General features: G+C 38.5%; 3 protein-coding genes across 3 annotated transcripts; 2 read left to right on the forward strand and 1 right to left on the reverse strand.

Annotated features, from left to right (window-relative positions):
* Window positions 1–1031: 1031 nt before the first annotated feature.
* Window positions 1032–10779, forward strand: MONOS_12159 (putative 5'-3' exoribonuclease 2; the record flags this gene model as incomplete). The annotated part of the gene is made up of 5 exons (XM_067864755.1): window positions 1032–1092; window positions 1174–1341; window positions 1407–4220; window positions 4546–5733; window positions 5930–10779. The coding sequence occupies 5 exons, from the start codon at window positions 1032–1034 to the stop codon at window positions 10618–10620; spliced, it is 8922 nt and encodes a 2973-aa protein (XP_067723342.1). The 3' UTR covers window positions 10621–10779.
* A 932-nt stretch (window positions 10780–11711) lies between these two features.
* On the reverse strand, window positions 11712–18556 carry MONOS_12160 (uncharacterized protein; the record flags this gene model as incomplete). The annotated part of the gene is made up of 2 exons (XM_067864757.1): window positions 11712–18497; window positions 18554–18556. The coding sequence occupies 2 exons, from the start codon at window positions 18554–18556 to the stop codon at window positions 11712–11714; spliced, it is 6789 nt and encodes a 2262-aa protein (XP_067723343.1).
* A 1657-nt stretch (window positions 18557–20213) lies between these two features.
* Window positions 20214–21815, forward strand: MONOS_12161c2 (putative DDE superfamily endonuclease; the record flags this gene model as incomplete). The annotated part of the gene is made up of 2 exons (XM_067864759.1): window positions 20214–20549; window positions 20688–21815. The coding sequence occupies 2 exons, from the start codon at window positions 20214–20216 to the stop codon at window positions 21813–21815; spliced, it is 1464 nt and encodes a 487-aa protein (XP_067723344.1).
* Window positions 21816–24992: the final 3177 nt, after the last annotated feature.

A 24992-nucleotide genomic window follows, 5' to 3' on the forward strand; every position in this document is an offset into this window, starting at 1 on the left:
GCATGCAGAAGCTGTTGAAGAAGCGGATGATGAAAGGCTCGGTTGTTTTTGCCTTTGGAGGAGAACTGCTCTGCATTCTGGAAGTTGAGATATGTTCATCAGTACCGATGCAACCTAGCGCAATGGATCACCCAACTGTCCTTTTTCTTTAGAGTTTTTCACATCTTCTACATATTGAGATGATTTCAAAAAATAGTTTACAAGTCTCAAAATTGATATATCTGCATCAAAACGTGGATCGTGCTCTTCCATTTTAGTAGGGACATTTCTAACACCTATTGTGTGAAACAACAAGTTCAATACCTCTGGATATATTGCTATATTCAACAATATCGCGGCATACATCGAGCGAAAAAGATTATCATCGTCACTTGTTCTATCCACAAGCAAAGTTAATAATTCTTTTGAACTGCCCTTTTGATGCTCATCATTTGACTGATCGCTCGTTTTCAATTCCGCTTCGACTGGATCTTTTTGGTAAAGTCGAGTAAATTTTAGACAAGAGGGACGATCAGTAGTTATGTTACAATAGATATTAAAGCTGGATGTGCAGTTTCTTGGGCATCATTTCGAAGCTTCCATATTTTATTTAGGCCTTACGATGCAAGTATTTGTCTTGTTTTTGAATTTGAAGAAAATCCTGCAAATGATTCATGGCTATTTTACATACATCAGATCTATCAGATGACAGAAATTCAATAAGTTCTTTTAATTGCTCGGTATCTTCCTTCTTCAGTGAAGACATGGCGTTCTTTTTCAAGAAAACTTTTGATATGCACTGTTCGATCTATTTCATTAAAAAAATTCGATTTTGCAAATTTTTAGAAATATAAAAATGAAAAAGGATTTTTAAAAATATTTCGTTGAGTTTCTCAGAAAAACATAACTGATTTTTTGATCGTTAGCTAAATTATAATAAAAATTCGAATTTCGTTTGGATAACCGTGAATCAAAAATGGGGATACCAAAGCTTTTTAGGCGTGAATATTCGTTAAGTTTTGTTGAAGAAAATCTTTTAACATGATAGATGCATGAGCGAGCGTTATCCAATGATTCTTTCTCCAATTGATCCTTTCTCTTCTCCTGACATCGGTTTCATTCAAATTACTATTCAATTTAGATTTTTGATTTTTATATTTTCAATTTTTAACATTTTCACAATAATTTTTAAAGATAATTTATACTTGGATGCAAATGGGATTGTTCATAATGCATCTCGTTATGAATCATTATTTGGAAAAGACTGCACAGAAGAAGGAGTTATGGCAGAAGTTTTTCGAACGTTCGACAGATTTTTCCAAGCTGTTAAGCCGAAGAAGCTTGTATATTTCGCAATGGATGGCTTGAATACAAATTATTTGGTTGAACTGTATTATTGAAATTTTCTTTTATAAATTGTTATTTAGGAGTTGCTCCAAGGGCGAAAATGCATCAGCAGAGGCAAAGAAGATATAGATCTGCATTTGAAGCTGAAATATCTGGAAAAGGACACGGTCAATGCGTTAATGGAAAACATGTCTTTGAGGGAACGTGCATAACATCCGGAACAGAATTTATGAGCAGATTGAACAAGTGGGTGAAGTACTATGCGCAAATGAAAATGAGCACCGATAAAGCCTGGCAAAGGTTGAAGGTGATCATCTCTGGGAGCGATGTTCCGGGTGAAGGAGAGCACAAAATCCTGTCGTACATCCGCAACAAGAGGAGGGAGAAGGGCTACGACCCGTCCACATCGCACTGCATCTACGGGCGCGATGCGGATCTGATTATGTTGACGCTGCTGACGCACGAGCGGAACATTGTGATTATGCGGGAAGAGCTGGAGGAGTCGATGTATGACGATTCACCTGTCGACAAGAACCACCGCATGAAGCTGCAGTTTCTGCATGTGAATATGCTGAGAGAATACTTGGCGTTGGAGTTTATGGAGTTCATGGGAGATGGCAAAGCTGGCAGTAATAGTAATAGCAATAGAAATAGCAATTCCAAAGAGGATAAGAGAAAAAGCATAGAAAGTGGAAGTGAAGATAAAGACAGAAATGAGAATGGCAAATCATTAGAAACAATTCAAAATATTCCATCTTCTCAGAAAGAAGCAACACATTCATCTGAATCGTCTTCATCAACATCTTCTTCCTCTTCTTCCTCTCCAACCCATCCTCTTCTGTCCTTCCCCTTCGACTTCGAGCGCGCGCTGGACGACTTCGTGCTCCTCTGCTTCCTTGTCGGCAACGACTTCCTTCCTCGTATGATCTCTCTCGACATCGGCAAGCAGGCACTCACTGTGATCATCTCCGCCTACAAAGCTGTGCTGCCTTCGATGCACACGTTTCTGACTGAGAAGGGGTGGGTGACTGATTGGGACGCATTCGAAGCGATCTGCCAGAAAGTGGCGAAGGAGGAGAGAAAGACGGTGAGCGATCTGATGATCCAGCGAAGAAGAGGTGGAGGTGGAGGTGGAGGAGGAGGAGGCGGATGGGTCAGTAATTCATCTTCACTTCAGTTTCCTTCTTCTTCTTCCTCTTCTTTATCTTCCTCTTCTTTATCTTCCTCTTCTCCCTCTCCTTCTTCTCGTTCTGGCAACAGACGTGCTCCTTTCGTATCGTTCTATGAACGTTGTTTTTTGCCTGGCAAGTTCGCGTTGTTTGTGCAGAATCTTCCGTTTTCGGTTTCTGCTGATATTTTGTATGAATATTTTGCTTCTCTTGTTCATGTGCCAAAAAAAGGAAGAAAAGCAGAAAAATCATCATCATCATCAACAACAACAACAACAACAACAACAACAACAACAGGCAAAGAAGAAGAAGAAGAAGAAGAAGGAATTGCAGCAGAAAACGAAGAAGAAAGCGTTCACGATGATGATTACGGTGGTAGCTTTATTGACGAAGGTCTCTTTGACACATCTTTTTCCCTCATTCCCAGAGAACCTCCCCGACGTGTGCGGATCGAGACAGAGCGTGACTGGGCAGACGAGACGAGAGAGAGGTCGAAAGGGTTTGGCTTTGTGGAGTATGCAAGCAGAGAAGATGGGATCAGGGCGATGCTTCTGGCAGACGGGAGAGAGCTGATGGGAAGACTGCTCAGTGTGAAGGAGTCGAAGAAAGGGTTTGGAGGCAGAAGCGGAAGAGGGGTGATGCATTATCCAGGAGGAGGAGGAGGAAGAGGAGGAGGAGGGAAAGGAGAAATGAGTTTCTGGCAGAGGAAGAAGATGGAGCGAGCGAATGAACTTAAAAGAAATTCCAGTGATAACTCCAAAAATGAATTTTCTTCATCTTCACCTTCACCTTCATCGTCGTCGTCATCATCATCTTCTTCTTCTTCAGGCTCCTCTATTTCTCTAACAAATCCATGGAATTATTCTTCTTCTTCTTCCACTTCCCAAAATAATCAATACACACACAATTGGAAAGCTAACAAAGTTGATGCGCTGTCAAATGAGTTGGATCGATTGAGTATTCAATCTCATCCTTCTTCTTCTTCTTCTTCTCCTCCTTCTTCCTCTTCTTCCTCTTCTTCAAATCCAACGCCAACACCATTATCATTATCATCTCCATCACCTTCTCCTTCTTCTCTTTCTCCTTCTCCTTCTCTAGCTGCTTCAACAGATTTTTCATCTTCTCCTTTTCCATCTTCTCCTTTTCCATCTTCTTCCTCTTCCTCTTCTTCCTCTTCTTCCTCTTCTTTCTCTTCTTCCTCTTCTTCCTCTTCTTTCTCTTCTTCCTCTTCTTCCTCTTCTTCCTCTTCTTCTTCTTCCTCTTCTTCTTCTTCCTCTTCTTCAACAGAACCAGCTCAGTCTGCTGATCTAATCTGGAGAGAAATGTATTACACGATGAAGCTTCATTTCCCTCTGCCACTGCCAAATCTCAAAGAAACGGCCGAAAAGAAGAAAACTTCTACTGAAAAGAGCAATGAAATTTCATGTGAAGAACAAAAATCTTCATTAAATTCTTCTTCGTCCTCATCTTCTTCAATTTCTTTTTCCTCTTCCTCTCCTCCTTCTCCTTCTTCTCCTTCTTTCCCTCATCCTCTGTATGACCTTGTCTCAGACTACATCACAGCTGTCCAGTTCATCTTTCTCTACTACACACGCGGCTGCCCTTCCTGGAGCTATCACTTCTCATCATTCTACCCCCCTCTGCTGACTGATCTCGTGGGACTGTCACAATTCACAGAGAAATTTGAGAGAGGAAGGAAGGAGTGCGAAGAGAAGGACGTGATTGGTTTGTTTCATAAAAAATAAAAAAAAATTTTTTTAAAAAAGGAAAAAGAAAAGGAAATGATGAAATTTCCAATGAAAGCCTTTTATTTGATTCATAAATATTCTTTTTACCAAATATATTCATCCTTTCTTTTTCTTAATCTTTATTTTATTTGAAATCACATTTTTATGTGTTTTTTCAATTATTATTTATCTTACAATTATACAATCACATTTTTCACATTTCTTTTCTCTTCAATTTCTTTCAATTTAATCTTTCATTCAATTTATTTTCTTCTCTTTTATAATAATAATAATAATAATTATTATTATCACCAATATTTCAGACTCCATCTACCCCTTCGAAGTGAGCCAGCCCTTCCGCCCCTTCGAGCAGCTCCTGTCTGTCCTGTGCCCTGTCGATGCTTATCTCCTCCCTCAGCCTCTTCGTCCTCTTCTGACTTCTTCTTCTTCTCCGCTTTCGAAGTTTAATGCGACCACGCTGTATGTGGACAATGCATTCACGGCAGATGGGAAGAAGAAAGAACACAGACACGCACTGATTAAGTTCACGCTGGGGAAGGAAAAATGGAGTGCGGAAGAAGGAGAAAAGAAAGGAGATGAAAAAGGGAAAGGAGAAGAAGAGAATAACAAAGAAAATGCATCCGTTGCAGATGAGCAACAAACAAAGAGTTGCCTCTCACCTTCAGAAACTGAAGCTATTTCAACATCAACATCAACAACAACAACAACAACAACAACAACAACAACAACAACAACAACATCATCATCATCATCATCATCATCATCATCATCATCTTCTTCTTCTTCTTCTTCTTCTTCTTCTTCTTCTTCTTCTTCTTCTTCTTCTTCTTCTTCTTCTTCTTCTTCTTCTTCTTCTTCTTCTTCTTCCTCTTCTTCCTCTTTCGATCTCTTCCAGCCGCTCCCCACTGATGAGATCATCGACAGCCACACGCTTGCTGAGTTTCCTCACCACGAGTCAGTCATCCTTCTGCCTTTTGTTGACTCAGACACGGTCATCAGAGCAGCAGAGGAGCTGTATCCGAAGCTGAGCAGAGAAGAGAAAGAGCGCAATGAAATGGGATGGAACCTGGTTTTGTTGTCTCCTGAGCACCTGGAGAGGAAAAAGGAGATGGAGAGGATTAGAGGAGAAGCTATGGAGAAGAGGAAAGAGGCGATTGAGAAGTGGAAAAAGGAGGAAGATGAAAGAGTGAAAGAGAAAGTGGGAAAGGAAGATGAAAAAGAAAATGGTGAAGAAGAAAAGAAATTGGAAAGCCGAAACAAATTGAATGAATTGCTTGTGTCTATTGAGAATGAAGAAGAGGCTAAAATGGAGTCAGTTTATCCCTCACACATGCTGGAACCGCCTTTGCGTTCTGACTTGCCTCTCTCTCTCACTCTGCCTTTCCCTTCGCTCAAGCAGTGTCGTGTTGCTGTGCTCAAAGCAGCTCCTCATTCAGATAGGCTGCTTGAGGAGGCAGATGAAAATGAATTGAAGATTTATTCAAATTCAGGTTTGGCTTTTATTTTTTATTTTTTATTTTTTATTTTTTATTTTTTATTTTTTATTTTTTATTTTTTGAATTATTTTATTATTTTGTTTTTTTTGATTTGCACATTGAAATTTTTCTGATGTGAAAATTTATTCATATATATTTTTAAAAATTTATTTAATAATTCTTCTCTTTCTGTCCTTCTTCTCATTCTCAGGTTCAATCGAGTATTGGAGGGAAAGCTTCATTCCCTTTGAACCAAAGCTCCTTCCTGGTTCTTATCTGCGTGCTGGCTTTTCATCACTTTATGTTCTGCGCAAGCCTTCTATTTCATTCTTCCTGTCGCATTCGCTTCCTTTGCCTTCTTCAGCAGTCAATCAGATGCCAATGACAGTTCCAAGTGTGAGTTGCTTTGCAAGTTCACCCTGTTTGACGGGGCAAAAAGAAGGAAATTTAAAGAAAGGTGAAACAAATGGGAGTGGAGAAAAGGAAAAAGAGGAAGTATTGAGAGAAATTGACTGCTTAAGCAAATCTGCTCTGAATCTGACGAGCTTTGTTCGCCCTGTGAAGATGAAGATGTTTTCATACAGTTCGAACAACCCTTCTCAAATAATATATGTTGGAAATCCGCTTTTCACAAAGAAGGACAATGAAAAGATGCTGAGGGAGAACAAAGAGAGGATGCGGAGGGAATATGAAAGTATTGAAAGAAGAGAAAGACTGAAAGAATACCGTCTTTGTAGCCATGGAGAACAGCAACAGCTGCATCAACGACAACGAAAAGAGGAGAAAGAGGAGGGAGCAGAAAGAGAGGTGAAGGATGATTACGACAGCGCCATGAAGATGTATGAAGAAATGTTTGAAACGTCAAGCAATGTTGAGGGAAATAAAGAAATGGATACAGATTCCTCAGAGAAAAATGATGAAGACGATGAAAAAGAGAAGGAGAAAGAAGAAATAGCAAATTCATTATCTTTATCTTCTTCAATCACTGGAATCAATCCAAGAACTTTTCTTCCACATTCTTTTGCTTCTCTTTCCTGCTCCACACGACTTCAGATGGTCAGCGATGCTCTGCGGCTGCTTGTTGGGTGTATGTGCTATGTTTCCTATCCCCATTTGATTCCAGCGAGGGTGTACAGAATTGATGCACCGGGAATTAGTTTAGTTCTGGACCCGATGGCGAGCGAGAGGGAAGAAGAGGAAGAGCTGAGGATGAGGAGATTGGAGAGAAAGATGGAAACAATGAAGACTTTAAATGAAAAGAAAGGACTTTCTGAGTGTTCTGGTGATGGCTCTTGTGAAGACATTGATGAACAAACAATGGAAGAATACAAACAATGGAAAAAAGCGAGGGAGGAAGAAACTCTATTTTGCGAGATAATGAAAGCAATGTGGATGAATGAAACGCTCAAAAATAAGCACAACAAAAGTCAAGAAGATAAAGAAGAAGAAGAAGAAGAAGAAGAGATTGACGAAAATGAAGTGAAGCTATATGAAGATCCGAAAGACAGCACCGATAACTATGGGATGATGGATGAAGGGCAGAGAAATGGAACCTTCGAAGAAAGACAACAGCACCTGTACGGATCTCATTCGCTTCATCAAGGCTCTCAGGGATTTGATGGTTTTTCTGGAATGAGAGGTCAAAATCCATTCTCTCATTCTCCGTCGAGCTACTCGCAATATTCAAACCGCTTTTCTGCTCATCAGGAATCTTCTTCACCTTATTCTCATTTTTCTGTTTCTTCTTCGTCTTCGTCGTCGTCATCTCCTTTTCCACATTCTGCTTCTTCATTCACTTCGCAATCACAAGCGCATTTCGATTCCCAAAGAAATGATTTCAATAGCTTCAATCAAAGGGCTCCTCGTTTCAACCGATCAAAAAGTGCATGTTTGTCTGCTTCATTCATAAAATCTCTTCTGCAGATTCATCACGTTCTAACTTTGAACTGCCCTACTCTTTTTGCTCGCTTAATTGCTCGTTCTATACCTCTTCAGCCACTTTCGGATGACTGTTTCAACAGCCGTTTTTCATTCATTCGAAACCAGCTGATTTCAAGGCGAGGTATTGACGTGGGAAAGACTTCCAGTATATTGTGCTATGTGCATCCTTTGTGCTCAATGAAAAAAGGATGGAGAAAGAGAAGAAGTGCAATGAAAAAGGAGGAGATGAAGAGAGTGGAAGAGGAAGAAAAAGAAATGAACGCTGAGTTACAGAAACAAAATAAATACCAAAGAAGGGGAAAATATGCAAATCCAAAAGATACCGATGAAGAAGATGAAAACTATGATGATGATGATAATGATGAAAGTTTGAAATTTGAAAGAGAGAAATTTGTGATGAATTACGCAGAAGCTGAAAAATTAGTGCAGAGAAGTCGAGCTGATGGAGAAGAGGTGAGCGATGCAGATTTCGAGAGAGCTCAAAGAAGACTGGAAAAGGGATTATTTGGGTTTAACTCGACAGAATCTGCAACAGATGGAAAGGTTGGGATTTGCGATGTTTGGAATCCACAAAAGGGAGATGGAAAAGAAAAATTCGAGAATGAAAACATGTTCAATGGCACTAATGATTTTGATGAAGAAGTGATTTCTGCTGAATATAATGTGGGCGACGCAATGTGTGTACCAATACAGTTGATATCAGCAATCCCTTCATTCACAGAAACAGTTAATACGACACAAGAGCTGTTTACAGAATTGGAACAACGACTTGCAGCCATTCAAACAGTTCCTAATGAAATCCCAACTTTGTCTCAAAGCGATGCAATTTGTGTTTGCGGAAGCAATCTGAATGTTCTTTCTGTGTCAAGACGAGATGAATCAGGAGAGATGGTGCCTATTTCTGTCTCTTCTATTCCTCATCCACTCGCTCTGGTGGCTACGTCTGGATCTGTTTTGAGTGTTTGCAATACAAAAGATAAAGAATTAATGATTGAAAGCAGAGATTATTTGAAAGTCAGTGAAGATGAAAAAATTAAAGATGTGCTAATAAAAGTTGAGTTTGATGCGTTTGAGGAACAAATTCCAGGGAAAGAAACAAGTTTGTTTAGCAACATTCCATTTGATCTTTTGCGTTCAGAAATACTGAGCCAAATGTCAGTAGAAGATTGCACAAAAATGTCGTTGCTTCCTCCAAAATACTCACTTTATCCAGATCTTCTTTCTTGTTGTTTAATAACTTCACAGAAGTGGATTGATATGAGTGATGTTTTACAGATATTGCAAGTTTCTCATTTAACTCTTCAAATGCTCACAATGCCAAACTTCACGTTAACGCTCACAATGAACAATTATTACAGCAACAGAAATCGTAGCTCGCACGAGCAGAGTTCTCAGTTTTCTGCTGTTGATTCTCGGGTTTACAAAGGATCTCTTGATGGAGACTGGGTGAATCAAGAAGATATTAAAAGGAAAAATAACGACCTTGGAGGCTATAAACTTGATTCAGGATCTGTATTTGGATCAGGTGATGAATCACAAGACATTCGAAAGAATTTGAATGAACTGAAGCAAAAAGATCAATCAGAAGCAAAAGAAGCAAATGTTTCAAAAGTTCACTTTCCTGTGAATGTGACCTTATCATTCCCATTCATCGATCCAGTCAATAACAGCCATTCTCCTCTATACGCTCGCTTCAATCCGATGAAAGACTGCACAGAATACTCGTTTTGTGCTCTGCAGATGTTGTTGGAATACAGAAAGGACTTTCCTGCTGTGTTTGATTTCTGTGAGTCATTTATTTCGATTCCGCTTCGACTGAAGAGGTTTGACGTATTCTCTGTGTTTGGTCAAGGTAATGCTGAAGAGGAAGTTCAAAGGTTCACTGATTGGATGGATGAGAGGAAGAAGTTGATGAGCAAGCAACCGGAAGCAGAAGTCGGAAAATGCACCACAATGAGACTTGAGAAAATGGGGATGACTTTGATGGAAAGATACGAGAGGGAAAGTGGATGGTCAAAGGATACATTCACTTTTAATGAAGACGGGGAAAGCTCAGCATCTTCCTCAACAAATGTTCACTCAAAAGTCAAAGAACAAAAAACAACTCGCATTCAAGTGACATGCTCAATTCATCCAGAATGCCTTGTTTCTTCAGTTTTCAGCATTACTGATGATGGTAGTGACGTCACCGGAGGGCAGCTGCGCATCGGTGATCGTGTCGTGTCAGTTGCTGCAACTGGCCTTGTTCCTTTTGGCACGTTAGGTCGAGTTGTTGCCTCTACATACCCCACTCCGTCCCACTGCGACATATGCCCTATGCACGCAAAGGTACTCCAATCATCTTCTGTTGGAAGCGAAGTAGTTTATTCTTCCAGGCATTTAACAAGTGGTTATAAACGCTCTTCGATTCCGTGCAACCACCCATTTCTGATTGAGCCATATTTGAAGAATTCATATGTCTCTTGGGGTGTTTCAGATCGAACAACTGAGACACTTGCGGATCGTCAGTCGAATAATGAGCGATCCGTGAAAGTGTGTTGGGAGCGACCGATTTTATCTTTTCATTTTGAAGAAAGAGAAGAGATTGAGGAAGAAAGTGTGGGTGATGAAGAAACTTCGATAAAGGAAAAAGAAAGCGTTGAACAGGAAAAGAAGGAAAAATTGTTTTGTGTTTGCGACGTTGCGGACGATGATGTGTACAGATATGCTTCATTTACTCATCCAATACACAAAATTCAAGATATTCTCTTCGCCAATCAAAAGCTTTGCGCTTCGTCAATTGAAAGAGAAGTTAAAAGTTTTGTGGAAAAAGCATTGAGAGCTGTTAATAATATCGAAGAAAGAGGATGCAAATCCTCTCAATTCGGCTCTTTGATACCATCAAAAAATGAAGAAAAAGAAATTTTGATAAATACGATGGCCAAAGTTCTACCAATTATGAAAAATGTTGCGTTTGTGTGAAGTGATTGTTTTAGAAATCAAAAAATTGTATTTTGTTTCATTTTTACAATTTTTTTTTCATTTCATTTTAATTCCAAATTATATCATACAATCCAATTCATGTTTGGGAGATGCAATATAATTGTACAGATTTTCAAATAGCGATGAATTTTAAGAAAAGTCCAAAAAGCCTAATTTTATAATATTTGCGAAAGCTTTCATCACTTATAAAAAAATTCAGATTTGACTTGCTTCAACTGTTTGGACGTTTGTTCAGTAATGATTGTAATTTATTATTACTTCAAAAAGATAGTTAATTGGTAATATTTCTGTTCATGAATTTCAAAATAATGATTTCCACTTTTTATGTTTCAAAAACGAACCCCATTTGCCAATTAACAGCCTTCAAAAACAGTTCCTCTATTGAATTATTTTGATTTGTTAACAAACGATACTAATTTCGGAAAGATTAAAAATGCTTATTAAAATAAGAGATATGCGCAAACAAGTTAGCTATTAATTCTTGATGAAAGCATAAATTGTGAATTGAATAAACTGAAAGTTTTCATTGAAAGAATTTGAAAATAAATGGATATAGATACAAAATCAAAATCAGTTCAACGCAATAATCTCTCGAATCCAAATGAAAACAAACTCATCAATAAATATTCTTCTGTTTAAACGCAAAAAAAGAATAATTATAAATTGTGAATGCAAGGATGTGGAATTACATATATACATGTTGTTGAGATAAAAGGTGTTGGAGTTACATTATCAACAAAAACAAAAAGACATCTCTTTTACGAGTGTCACTCTCAAAAGATGTGAAACGAAACAGATTGCAAAAGAAAAAATCAAGAATATATAAAACAGCTTTTCTTCACATGATATAATCACAGAACTCAAACAATTTCAAACAAAATCTCTTTCAACAAAAATAAAATTAAAAACTGAAATTTCAAAAAGATTTAACATTTATTTCAAAAAATTGAACAAAAAAATATTGAAGTTGCTTTCAAAAAAAACAAAAAAGATTGGAAAAAACACATTAAAGCTTTTGATATTCTTCATTCATTCATCAGAATGTTTCCCTTTGTTTGGAATTAGCTTTTTCATTGTGCAGCATTCTCATTCGTATTTGTCCCACTTTCATCACTTTTCTCACATCCACTTTTTTTCAGTTCCTTTTCTTCAGAGGATTCTTCCAATTCAATCGCATCTGACATCGTCACAATCACCATCTCCGCTGGAAAGCGCTTTATGAACTCCCGCTTCAGCTGCATGAGCGACGGACGGTCTTCTGCTGACGAAGAAATGCAACTCTTGATGGTTTCAAAATATGAGTTTGCTTGCAACTCCTCCAATGCAGGTCTTTCTCCATCCACAATCTTCTGCCCTGCTCCCTCTCCATCATACTCCCCAAACGGGATCTGCAGCGTCAGGCACTCCCACAGCATCATCCCAATCGAAAACACAACTGACTCCTTTGTTGCTCCCATCTTCTTGTTGATCAACAGTTCTGGTGCCTTCCACCTCAGGCACTCTTTTTTGAAGCAATCCTCATCCTCAAAGGCAGATGAAGGTGGTGGTGAGTCTGTGAATCTCTCGCTCATCACTGAAATATTGGAGGAAGAAGAAACCATTGTCACCAAAGAGATGGATGACGAATCTGAATCATCTGATGAAAGGAGATCAGAATGCATCACAATGCAGATCACCATGTGCTCAGAGAAAAGAATAATGTGTGGGCTGAGATTGGAAAGAGAAGAGAGCGGATTGTCCATTTCATCAAAGGAGTGGAGTGCGAGATTAGTCACCCAGAACAGGATTTGAGCTGCTGTCTGCTCTCTTTCCTTCAATGAACCAATCGCCATCTCCTTTTTCTCGTTCCTTCCATGCAGCAACATGAACAGCGAATCCCTCAGATCCACAATCAGCTTCTCGTGAGGCGATGAGCAGGCCATTGCATCCACCAAGTTCGACATCGATGAGGTGGTTGGACACAGACTCTCCGATCGAACAAATGTGGAATCCGAATCAGTCGTTGAAGTGGTTGAGGTGGACGAGATGGATGGTGAAGGAGATCTCTTTCGGATCTCTTCTTCCTCCTCCTTTTCCAATGCCCACTCTGGAATCTTGTCTGAGTCTTTCCCTAATATGTATTCTGTTGAGTCACTCTCACTCAATAAATGTTCTGATGACTCCGAATGTCCCAAGCTTTTCTCATTCACCCTTTTCTTCATCCTTTCTTCGTTCTTTTTCTCTGCCTCCCTTTCTGCTCTCCTCCACTGTTCCTCTGGTGACATCTCCATCGTTACCATCTCAAATGCCTTTGGATCCTTTTTGATATTATCATTCACAATCTCTCTCAAATCTTTATTCTCATTCTTTGCTTTCCTCCATCGAACAATAAATGCAACTGCAACGAAAAGAACTATCATAAGAATAACTGCCATGATAATCACAATCAACAACCAATAGGATTTTCCTTCTTTTCCTCCTTCAACAATCCTTTCATTTCCATTTTCCTTTGTTTCACTTGCATTCTTTAGAATAAATGAATCAGTTGATGATGGAGATTCTGCATTTCCAAACAAAACATGCACACTCACTTCTATTTCTTCTCCGCAACCGCTGAGGAGATCTTTCACCACATTCCCTTCAACTTCTCTTTCTGACAAGAATCCATTTGAGTCAAAATCATGCTTTTCAATCTCTTTCTCTTCTCCCTTCCTCTTCACAACTGCAAATGACAAGTTGCATGGAACAAGAAGCAACCCTTTGAATGTAAGTTTCATTTTATCTGTCTCTTCTTTTGCTTCCACACTCTCCAATACAGGAATGAAGAATGATGAATCCCTTTCTGAAACAATCCCTTCAAAACTGCACCCTTCATTCAACATCCAAAGAGATGTATTTGGCAAAACTCCATCTCCTCCTTTCACACTTTTCACATTCAATGTTCCTGAATCAGAGCAAATAATATTTCTTCTCAATGATGGATATCCTTCAAACGATGGATTATTCTTCTCAAATAACCCCGTCTCAATATTCACATTTCCTTTGCTCATTGTAATTCCACCTTCTGGTGAATTCATGATTGTTGTATCTTTCATCATCACTGAACTGTTTGAGACATCCACAAGAGATCCTTTCCATCTGCACATCTCCTCTTCTGTATTTGAATTCTTCTCATTTATTTCTTTTAAACTTCCATCAAACAAACATGATCCAATCATCACATCCAAGCAATCCTCCATTTCCATCAATTTTCCTTTTGTGGTCTTTGAATTTACTTTACCAAATGTGCAATTTGTCAACTGCATCGACTTTTTCATTGACAAACAAGATATCAATGATTCTTCATTTCCTTCAACTGTGATATTTTCAGCAAGCAGTCTATCAATTTTCAATTGCCCGCACTCATTAATATCCAACAGTGATTTTGAAACAGTTGAATTGCAAATCGATAATGAATCAATCACTGTTGAAAGTGGTGATGAAAGATATAATGCTGATTCTTGAAGCACAAGATTTGATATTGAGCATCCATCAAGTTGCAATTCTCCTTTTTCCATATTAATAATGCGAAATGGAATGCTTGCATATTCATTTCCTTCTTCATTAGATTGTTTTGAGCTGAATGAACAATTCATAATTTCAAGCATTCCTCCATCTGGTGATATCAATGATTCATGTTGAGAAATGAAATCTGAATCAAACACAAAACGTACTCTCAGCAATGAAACTTCTCCAGTTGTTGTTACCAATGATTCCTTTGCTCTTTCAATTCCTGCTTCAACTTCAACATCACAGTTTTCTCTGCTCTTCGAACTCATGCTCATTTCCTTCAGATTCATCTCTCCACAAATCACACTCTCTTCAACAATGAACATTTGACTGATGAAATCTGAAGTCAAATGAATCAGTCCATAATCAATTGAATCACATGGAAGTGCACTTGTTCCACATTGCCTCTCATTCGATCCATTCACACTGCTCACAATGATTGTGTCACTCTGATGGATCGTCACAAAATCAATCAAATCTGTATCGTTTGGAAAGTCACAGAGATCTCTTCCAAATATCGCATTAATTCGCGAATAATGATTCTCTCGAACATCAAACCGAAATTGACTTTCATTGATCTGCGATGTGATGTTGAAGCATTCAATGAAAATATCGTTTCCCACTCTTGCTGTGTTTGCACTGAACTTCATCCCCATAAATGTGAAATTCAAATCCCCACTTTCCTTTGTTGCAAGATACACTCCTCCTCCTTTCCCTGTGGAGCCACTGCAGCTGCAATGGCTGATTGCTGAATCAATCATCTTCATTGATCCAGATGCGCCCAACGTGAAGAATATGGCTCCTCCTTTTTCACTTGATTCTGCTTTATCCTCCGTTATGTTGCACTCATTCACAACCAAATAATTTTTTTTCTCACTTGCAGACTCAAAAATGCTTGCTCCATTATCACTTCTCTTCACTCCCGAAAACGATGAATTGCCAATTTCAATATTTGTTCCTTCTTCATCTCCTTCATTTATCTTCAATCCTTGTTCAGATTTCTTGATTGACAAAATGCAACCTCCACTTTCATTCAACGATTCCACTCGAACATTAACAAAATGACAATCAACTCCAATATCATGAATGACAAAAATACTGTTTCCAATATTGCACGATTCCATCGACAAATCACTCACTTCCACAGTTCCTCCAATCACATCCACAAATACACAATCAAATCCATTTTTCACTCCTGCCTCTGAATGGAATGCACATCCAGTTATCACCAAATCTCCTTCTTTGTTTGAAATAATTGTTTTGGCGGAGTTGTCAAACCCCGATGTTAGTTGAAGTTGGATGTTGGAAAATTCAAGATGAACATTGTTTTCCATGAAATATTCCAGTTGACTTCCAACTGCCTTTTCAAAATTCAATTTGGCTTTCACATTCTCTTCTCCCATCTTTACACCCTTTTTGATCTGATAATTGGAAACATTGAAAGAATCTCGAATGATAGTCGATCCTGTTATTTGTATTTTTTTATTTCCTTCTCCCTCTTTCATGTTTTTAATCCCTTTCCACATCGTTTTGCATGGATCTTCCTCGCTTCCACAGCGCGCAACATCAAATCCTTCTGATGAAATAAATATCTCAGTTGAGCTGTATGGAACAATGAACATGAACAAATCCTTTTCTTGATGAAAATCATCACTTCCAACAAACAGAGTCTTATCATCCTTCATTGATGAGTAATCGAACTTGAATGAATCATTTGTCACAGAACTGTTGAAATCCTTTCCAAAAATGAACATATTCTTTCCAATGGCTGCTTTGTTGTTTGCAAACGAGACGTTTTCTAAAAGAAATGGCTTCTCATTCAAACAATTTTCACAATCCAAATACAAGTATCCTCCTTTTCCATTTCTTGTTGAAAGCGAACAAGATGTCACATTTGTTGATTTTATTTCCAGTTTTTCATTCCCTTGCAATATCACTTTTGCAACACCTCCTTCTCCACTGCCTATATTTTCAATCTGTGATAAATTGCTGTTTTCAAACAAAACAGAAGAAAATATTTCCAATGGAGATTCTCCAAATGAACTCTCAAAATTGCATCCTTCCATTGAACAATTCAACAGTTTCACTTTGTATTCTCCTTCGCCCTCTCCTTCATTCACAGTTCCGGATGAAGGTGAAAGTGAAAACAGTGTGACTGATGATTTCACATCTGAAATCGTGACAGACTCTAATTCAACCATCTTCCCAGTTGATTTGATCAAGGAAAATCCAATCGTATTTTGCTTCTCTCCACTCACGCTCATCTCGCAGTTCTTCATGTGTAACTCCCCATTTTGAGTGCTCGATTCGATGACTGATGCGATTGCTCTGTCGAAACTCGATGGAACAACAATCCCAATGAACTCCATTTCTGTCTGCGATGCTGATTTCAGAATACTTTCTTCTTCAGAGCCACTCACTTCTCTTTCGCATTCCATCTCCACAACTGTCTCAGCTTTGGCCTTCACACTCATTCCCCCAACATCAACACATCCGGTAACAGTCGATTTTGAGCACAAAATAATTTCCTCTTTTGTGTTCTGTGTTCTCTTCAGATGCCCCATTCCGTAGTTCACATTCAAACAAGGCGCCTTTTCAATCCCACAATACAATGCCTCCATCCCAGATGTTCCATCGATAAACACCTTGTCAGCAAAAAAACCATCGAGAAAAATGAATAAATTAACATCCCAATCACTGAATGCCTCTGTTCTGTCATGTCCAGCAACCGAGTTGTCTTTCTGAGTGATGCTTCTCATGAAGGCGAATAAGGGCTCTTTCACAGAAGCGACAAGAGATTCACACACAAAATACATATCTCTTCCGACACTCGCCTTGTTGGATGAAAACACGATATTGGTGATGGAAAATGTGGATGCTGACACTTCTGAATCATCCTTGTACTCGATCATGAGAGCACCTCCTCTTCCTCCAGAACTTGTATCCTCGCTCACAGAGCAGGTGGAGAAGGTGGAATCACTCACCGAAAACGAGTTGGCAGAGGCAGAGGAGGCGAATGAGATGCATCCACCATTGGTTGCAATCTGTTGGCTTTGTGGAACTGAGTTGATGTTGGTGATGGTGCAGTTGGTGAAGGAGAGGGAGAGGTCAGGGGAGGTGGCAGAAGAGAGGACACAGCTGGTGGGAGCGGCTGTGGAGGTGATGTGGGTGATGTTGGAGGAGTTGAGAGTGAGTGGATTTGTGAGGGAGGCGAGATGGAAGATGCTTTGGCTGTTGAGGGTGAGATGGGTGATTGCTGTGTGGTTGAGTGTGAGGGAGCCAGCAGTGAGGAAGAAGAGGGGTGTGGCGATTGATGATGAAGATGGGGTTGTTCCGGTGATGGTGGTTGTATTGATGTTGAGGGAAGGGGAGTTTTCGGAGAGGTGGAAGAGGATGGGAGTGATGGGATTTGTAGAGTTGTGGGCGATGGTGAGAGCAGAGACTGTAAGGGAGCCCTGTATTTGTTGGAAGAGAGCAGAAGAAGCAGATGAATCTGGTGAAGAGGAGGAGGAAGAAGAAGCTGGTTGAGGGATACTACTTGAAGCAATGGTGGTGGCATCTGTTCCATTTCCTGTAATTTTTGTATTTAGGGCACGGAATGTGAGAGTCTTTGCAGGAGTGAAAGTGGAGTCAAGAAGAGCGAGGGATGCATCACTGAAGGGAGCAACACATCCGAGAGCATACTCCATCGTGGCACATGGCTTATTTGCTTCACCGCAGGTATCAACATCTGATCCGCTATTAGCAACGATTTTGTTCTGGTTGATGATTGGAAGCCAGCTGTTGTACTCAGCATTATTACCCGTATTTTTATTCCATACTCTTTTTGTTGTGGTTGTTGAGCCACATTGCCGGAATGGAGATTGAGTGATGCTGCTGCCATTGAAGAACACATCGTTTCCTCTGCCATTTTTAGCTGTGTTTCCATCAAAGAAGCAAAAAGAGATGAATTTTACTCCACTCATCCATGAAAAGGTGTTTGTGCAGCACAGCCCAGCGCCTCCGTGTGTGGAAGAAGCAGTCAATTTGTTGTTTATGAACTGGCACTCATTAACCAAAAACTGAATTAGCTTTTGTTTTGGAGGCCAGTGAAATGTGAGTGAGCCGGTTGAATCACCACCAGAATTTGCGATACACTTGCATTTGGTGAACAAGAATTGACCATTTGAAGAAAAATCACCAATATAGAAATACCAACCAGTTCCACACCAGTCTGTAATTGAACAATTTTCAACTCTGTTATCAGAAAATGAATATACGGAAGATTCTTGCCGACCATCGATAACAGTTGCTCCTCCACGAGGAGCAGAACAATTTGTGAAATTGGACTTGGAGATGTTCACATTTGATAAATATATGCAGTTTAACGCTCCGCCATTTAAACCATCTGATGAGCAATTGAAAAAAGAACAAGAAATGATAGTGAGATTTGCATTTTTGCAAATAACTTTAAGAGCCCCTCCATGATCACTACCACTATTTGAATTGTTCCATTCACACCACTCAAAGAGATAGCTATTCAAATCAGTAAAGGACAATCGACTTAATTCCATTCTTTGAGATTCGGATCCGATATATTTTACAGGATCATTTGATGAAGAGCGTGTTTGGTGGAGGAAAGAGGCATTGAAGGCAGAGAGAGAAGTGAACGGGCTGTTGAGGTTTGGGAGGATGGCTCCATCGATGGGGTTGTGGGCGTGGAGGAAGATGGTTGAGTGGATGGAGAAAGTGGAATGAATGGAGAAGGAGATGTTTGTGTTTGTGTTTGCATTTGTGTTTGTGTTTGTGATGGTGGTGGTGAATGAGTTGTGTGCGCGTGCGTGATTGGCATGAATGGTGTGATGTTGTGGTGCAGTGGTGATGTTTGTAAAGATGGTACTAGAGAGTTGGAGACTGAGGGATACTTGGCGATGAAGAAAGGAAGAAGAAGAGGATGAGGAAGGGGAAAAAAGGAAGGGCTGGATGAGGGAGACGAACGAGGAGAAAGAGGAGCGGGAGATGGAGAAGGAGGCAGGAATTGGGGAGTAGGCATCTGAGAGGAGATTGTTTGGGGTGGAGAAGAGGGGGAAGGAGAAGATGGCAGGTTGAGGGGAGATGAGGGAGAAGTTTGTGAGGGCGATGGACGCATGGGCAGTGAGAAAAAGTGGAGATTTGGTTGCTGGTTGGACTTGGCAAGTGGAGGAGCAGATGGTGGCAGCGGAGTGGCGTTGGGCAGTTAGGAGTGGGCAACCGGTGAGAGAAACCATGGTGAGACGGCTCACACACAACGAGGTGTTGATGATATTGAGACTTGTTTCGAGATAGCTAACGCAATTGCCAGCTGCATTTTCACTTTTTGCTGAAGTGATATAAAAATGATTGTTACACTTTCCATTTTCGTTTGAAAAGTTGATCTGTCCTTTTTGGTTCTCCACAATCCTTTCTTGTTGATTATGTTGAAAAACAAAACTTCCTCTATCTCTGCAGTTAACAACAAGCAACAAGATAACTACAATATTTAATGCAGCTTTTGCCCTGGTACAACACCTCGCCATGGATGTGGATGCGGAGGAAATTTCAAAATAAGAATTCCTGCGCCCAATATTATATTTCCATTTCTCACTTCAAAAAAGCACAAAAATAGATGTTAATTTAATTTTATAAAAATTTAACAAATACTTTCTTTCACAAAAAATGTTTTTTCTCCAAGATTCTTTGTTTTAATTGGCAATTGTGTGTGAAATTGCATAGGGTCATCTTTTTATTGGCACTTTTTTTTTAAATAAAAATTAATCTGACCCACAAATGATATTTTAAAATATATTTTTGGTATATATACAAATGTGATATAATCTAATATTTGAATTTTGAAAGAAATCCAATTTCTCATGGGGGGGAAATGGGGGGGTTCAAGTCCTTCCATTGAGCTTTCATGAGAAATTGGACTGCACAAAGGTTTGTAAATATTTCTAATTCATTCAAAAATTTAAATATTAATTAAAAATTCTTTAATGAGAATTAATAAATAAAAAAATTTATTAACGATCATTACCCATAATATATAAATGAAATTACTAGTGAAAAAGAAAGCTGAAGCGGCGCAGAAGCGGCTGAAGGAAGCAATGTCTACATTACATTACAGAAAATATAGTTCAAGATTGGAAAGAATTGCGCACATTGTGAATGACAATGTTGTCAGGCTGGTCGACGGTGTTAAATACGGCGGAATCAGTAAGAAGTCATTGGAGCACGCTGTCAAAGCCATAAAAAACGGAAGGCCTATTGCAAAAGTTGGTCACCCACCAATTATTAGCGGAGAAAAAGAAAAGCAATTCTTAGAAGAAGTTACAATAGAATCTCGATCTGGGACAAGCCTCTCGTTACGAAAAGCGCGTGATCTGGTTTGCGATTGATATTTGAATTGTATATTAATTGGTATTTAGATGGAAAATATAATTAATGATAGTAAAGAAGAAGAAGAAAATAAGGAAAATATAAAAAAGACAGTAACTCTAAAGACTGTTTACGCCTTCATACAGAGACATCCGGAACTGAAGTCCTCGCTACCAAAGCAAGTTGACATTAACAGACTTGCGGCATCTTGCCAGAAAGTCCTAAGGCCGTGGTACACCGAATTACAGTCACTGCACGATGAAAACAAATATCCAGAGGAATTGATCTTCAATGTCGACGAATCTTCGCTTCGAATTCCAACTTCTACACGTGGAGTCGTTGTTCATCCAGCAGATGAACAAGCTGGATTCAAAAAGACTGCCGAAAGGATGCCGAATGCTACTCTCGTTGCTGGAATTGCTGCTGATGGTTTCTCGCTTCCGTCTGTCGTGCTGTGGCCGAGTGCAACTCTTCCGAAAGAACTGACAACGCTGTTAACACAGTCGCTTGATATTTGGCCAAACAATAACGGCTGGATGGACAAAACAGCATTCAAAAAATACGCCTTAACAGTCCTGCTGCCAGCTATCATTGACAGAAGAAAGCGAATTCTAAAAGAAACTCATCGTTGCCTTCTTCTCCTGGATTCACACTCATCGCGGGCAGATCCAACGATATGGAGACAGTTCAAGGAAGCCAAAATTGACGTAATCACCTTCGTTCCACACACCACGCACATATCGCAGCCGCTGGACAGAGGCGTATTTGCAGTATTGAAGTCAGAGCTATCAAACAATTACAGTTCTCCATCATCCACCTCCTCATCTTCGAAAAGAACAGCTGTTGCAGATGTGTTGCCACAAGCCCTCCACACAGCATTCACCCCATCTGTGATCAAAAAAGCCTTCATTAACAGCGGAGTCCTCAGCGGTGGATCTGGATCTGTGTTAATGAAGCTTCCTCAGTCTTCTCAATACTTCATTCCTTCTCATTCTCATTGTTTCGACTTCTTCGGAAAAGAAATAACAAAAGAAAAGCTTCTTGATGAATGGGATGAATATAATGAAAAACACAAGATGAAAATTGAAGAAATTGAAGAAAAAGAAAAGGAAACTGAAGAAGAAGAATTCCCTTTGAAGAAAAAAGTGAAAAGGAAATTCAGAAAAATTAAAAATGATGACGATGAAACAAGTGATGAATTTGACCCGTTTGAACGTGAAAATGGAAAAAGAAAAGTGAGAAGAGTTATTGATTCGAGTTTTGTATTTTTTTGATGTGTTTTTAACTTTTTTTCATTTCAAAAAATTTTGGTGCCAATAAAGAAAAAAGTGCCAATAAAAAGATAACCCTATTATATTTTTCACAATAAAACAGACAATAATTATTTATTATTTTATTATTGCTTTTTCATTTATTCAAAAGAAAAATCAATATTACTCAATATTCTTAAAGCGAAAGAATAACTTTTCCACACATTTTCAAATTAAAATTGTTTTCTCATGATTATTTCTCAATTATTTTTTTGATTGGAATAAATTTCTTCTTTTTTTTACCAAGAAAATCACTTCATTGAAAATTCATTTTCATTTTATTGATTTTATGAAAGTCTATATTTCGTGATTCACACGTTTCAGTTTTGAAGAAAATGATTTTTGATCAAATGGAAAATTCGTTTTTGAAACTGATTCGTGTTGATTTCTCTCTTTGATAATGAATCTGTTTCTTGACGTTTGATGAGAAATTTTATTTTTGAAGCTCTTTTTCAACAAATTGAGATTATAGCACTGTAGTAATGCTTATTCTATTTTCTGTTTTGTTCGAATCGAGGCAGACCATGATTTGAGCTGCTTAGCTCAAATGCAGGGAATAATCGTCTAACATGTTCAACGCTAATTTTTGATTCGTAGAAAAGCAGACAGACACCTCAATAAAGGATATTTATCCTTCAGATTATTCATTTTTTCAGTTTCGCTTATCTATTTGGCAGTTGAACATTCAACTTTGATGTTTACACTCATAATAAAGACATTGTTTTGAGCATAAATTCTGAGTTTTTATATAATATTCAGCGTCTCGAATTCGTTTTCCAAGTGAATCAAAGTTATTCACAAATTGAGTTTTATTCCAGGATCATACTCAAACCTTGGAGGCATCATATTTTCACTGATAATTTTTCATGTGCAATGCGAAGAGATTCAGTTTTCCCTGACATTACGTTTTTCTTGCAGGAAACAAATGTTTTTATATCTGGATGCTTCAAAATGGAAAAGAAATTCAATCTGATGTTAGTGAAATATTGGAAGAACCATCTCTTTCACGCGGAGCATTAATGCCACTTTCACGCAAAGGAAAAATGTTTTGTTTATTTATTTATCTATGAATGCATTTGAAGAATTAATAACTTGGAGAAGCCAGAAGCTGTACATAAATCATATTCTCAGAATCAAAATACAGAAAATGAACACATCCAAAACGAGAGTGCTGTTGTTGCATCGAAGGAAGCAGTTTTCTGAGGCAAAATCGATGCAATGCCGTGGAAGACACTGTTTCAACTTATTAGCGAAGATGCTTCCATCATAGCCACGTTTGAAATTCACTCCTCACATCTGAATTGTTTTCTGCTCCTCAACAAATAAGAAAAGCGAAGTCCAAACTATTTTTAAAAATATCTTTGCAATTTAAGATTACATCAGTTGTTCCCCTCAAACCCTCAAAATTGCATCAATGCATTTTTCATTATCTTCCAAAGCAGACAATGTTTCCAGCTCCGAGAAATGTTACTATCTATTTATTGAAAGTTCACAGCAGACAACAACATCGTGAGCGATTCATCTTCGTTCAAAGCTTGTGGTTTTCCTTTTTCTTCTTCTTCTTCTTCTTCTTCTTCTTCTTCTTCTTCTTCCTCTTCTTCCTCTTCCTCTTCTTCTTCTTCTTCTTTTCCTTCTTCATAAAATTCTTCTTCTTCTTTATCTTCTTCTCCTCCATCCAATGCTCTCCATTCGCAACAATGTCTGACGGATAGCGTTTTCTCCAATCAAGCAGAAGTTTCTCATTGTTCTGCACACACAAGCACAAACACAAACACCTCTGTGACTTTGAGTTGTGACGGTGCAGCACACAAACAGAAAGGCAAGTGAAGTGGAGTCTGAAGCAGCTGCATCAATACTTAGGTGAAAAGAAAGCATTGGAAGCAGTTGGATATCTCTTCAGTGAATGGGAGCTTGTGGGCAAATGTGTGGTTCAGCTGGTTCAAAGGCAGCTCTTTCCACAGAATCGCATTCTTCGTGTTGTGGCAGTGCATATTTACAACACCCGCAGTGAGATGGGTTTCAATCATAATCTGAGCAAACTATTTTATTAATCTGATGAATCGCCTCATATTGGATAAAAATACAATCTGAACCAGAAATGTCACCTTGCTGAAATTATGTTGCGATGCTATTGAACATTTTCAGCAGGCTTATCTTCTGAATGCATTGAAGATAAAGGAGATATCTTGTTCAGTTTTTGTTTTCTGGGAGGAAAGAAGAAATGAAAAGGAGGAAGAGGAAGAGGAAGAGGAAGAAGCAGATTATATCGATGGATTTGACAAAAATATTCCAAAAAATTCTTTAAATAGAAAGAGGCAAACAGAGAAGCCGATTCTCATTCGTTTATTCAAAATAGCAGAAGAAAGCAGAGTTGCAGAAGTGGCAGAGGTTGATGGACTGTTGAAAGGCGGAGTCTTTGAATTCTTTTTGGAGGAAATTCATCGATCAGCATGGAAAGAAGAAATGGAATAAGAATGCTTGGAATTTATTCTTATGATTTTTTCAAAAAGACCGAAAGAAAAGACGGATGGAGAAGCGAACGAAACAAAACGAAAAGAGTTGAAAAAGAACATATTTGAAAAATGGAAGAAGAAGGAAATGAAGATTACATCATCATGTTGTGCCATTATATATGTAAAGGTGTTTCTGAAGATTATCATTTGATTAAGAATAATCCAGATTATTTTTTGTATTAATAATTTAACTGAATAGATATTCGCTTCATCTTTTTGTGTTTCCTTTTTTATGATATTTTGTGCAGAACACTCATTTGTTCTGGAAATAAAGGAATTCTAATGTGCAAAATTAAATAAAAGTGTTTTTTCAAAGAATACCAATACTTTTCAAGAAAGATGAACATTTGTTTTAAAGTATATAATTAATAATAAGAAATAAGAAAAATCAACAGGAAGAGAATCAAGCTTGTTGAATTTTTCTATGTGTGTTATGAAGAAAAAAATTTCAACTTTCAAAAAAAAAAAAAATTCAATATTCTTAAAACATTTTCAAATACAATTTAAAGGATTCACAAAGCTGAAATTATCAAAACAAAATTATGGAGGGCAAGGAAAAAATGTTTGCTTTTTCACAATTCTTCTGATGTTTGACTCTCAAAGTGAAATTCCTCTTATTTCCTCAAAA

This window comes from Monocercomonoides exilis (assembly GCF_001643675.1).
Source record: "Monocercomonoides exilis strain PA203 chromosome Unknown scaffold37-1059404, whole genome shotgun sequence".
Classification (NCBI taxonomy): domain Eukaryota; phylum Preaxostyla; order Oxymonadida; family Polymastigidae; genus Monocercomonoides; species Monocercomonoides exilis.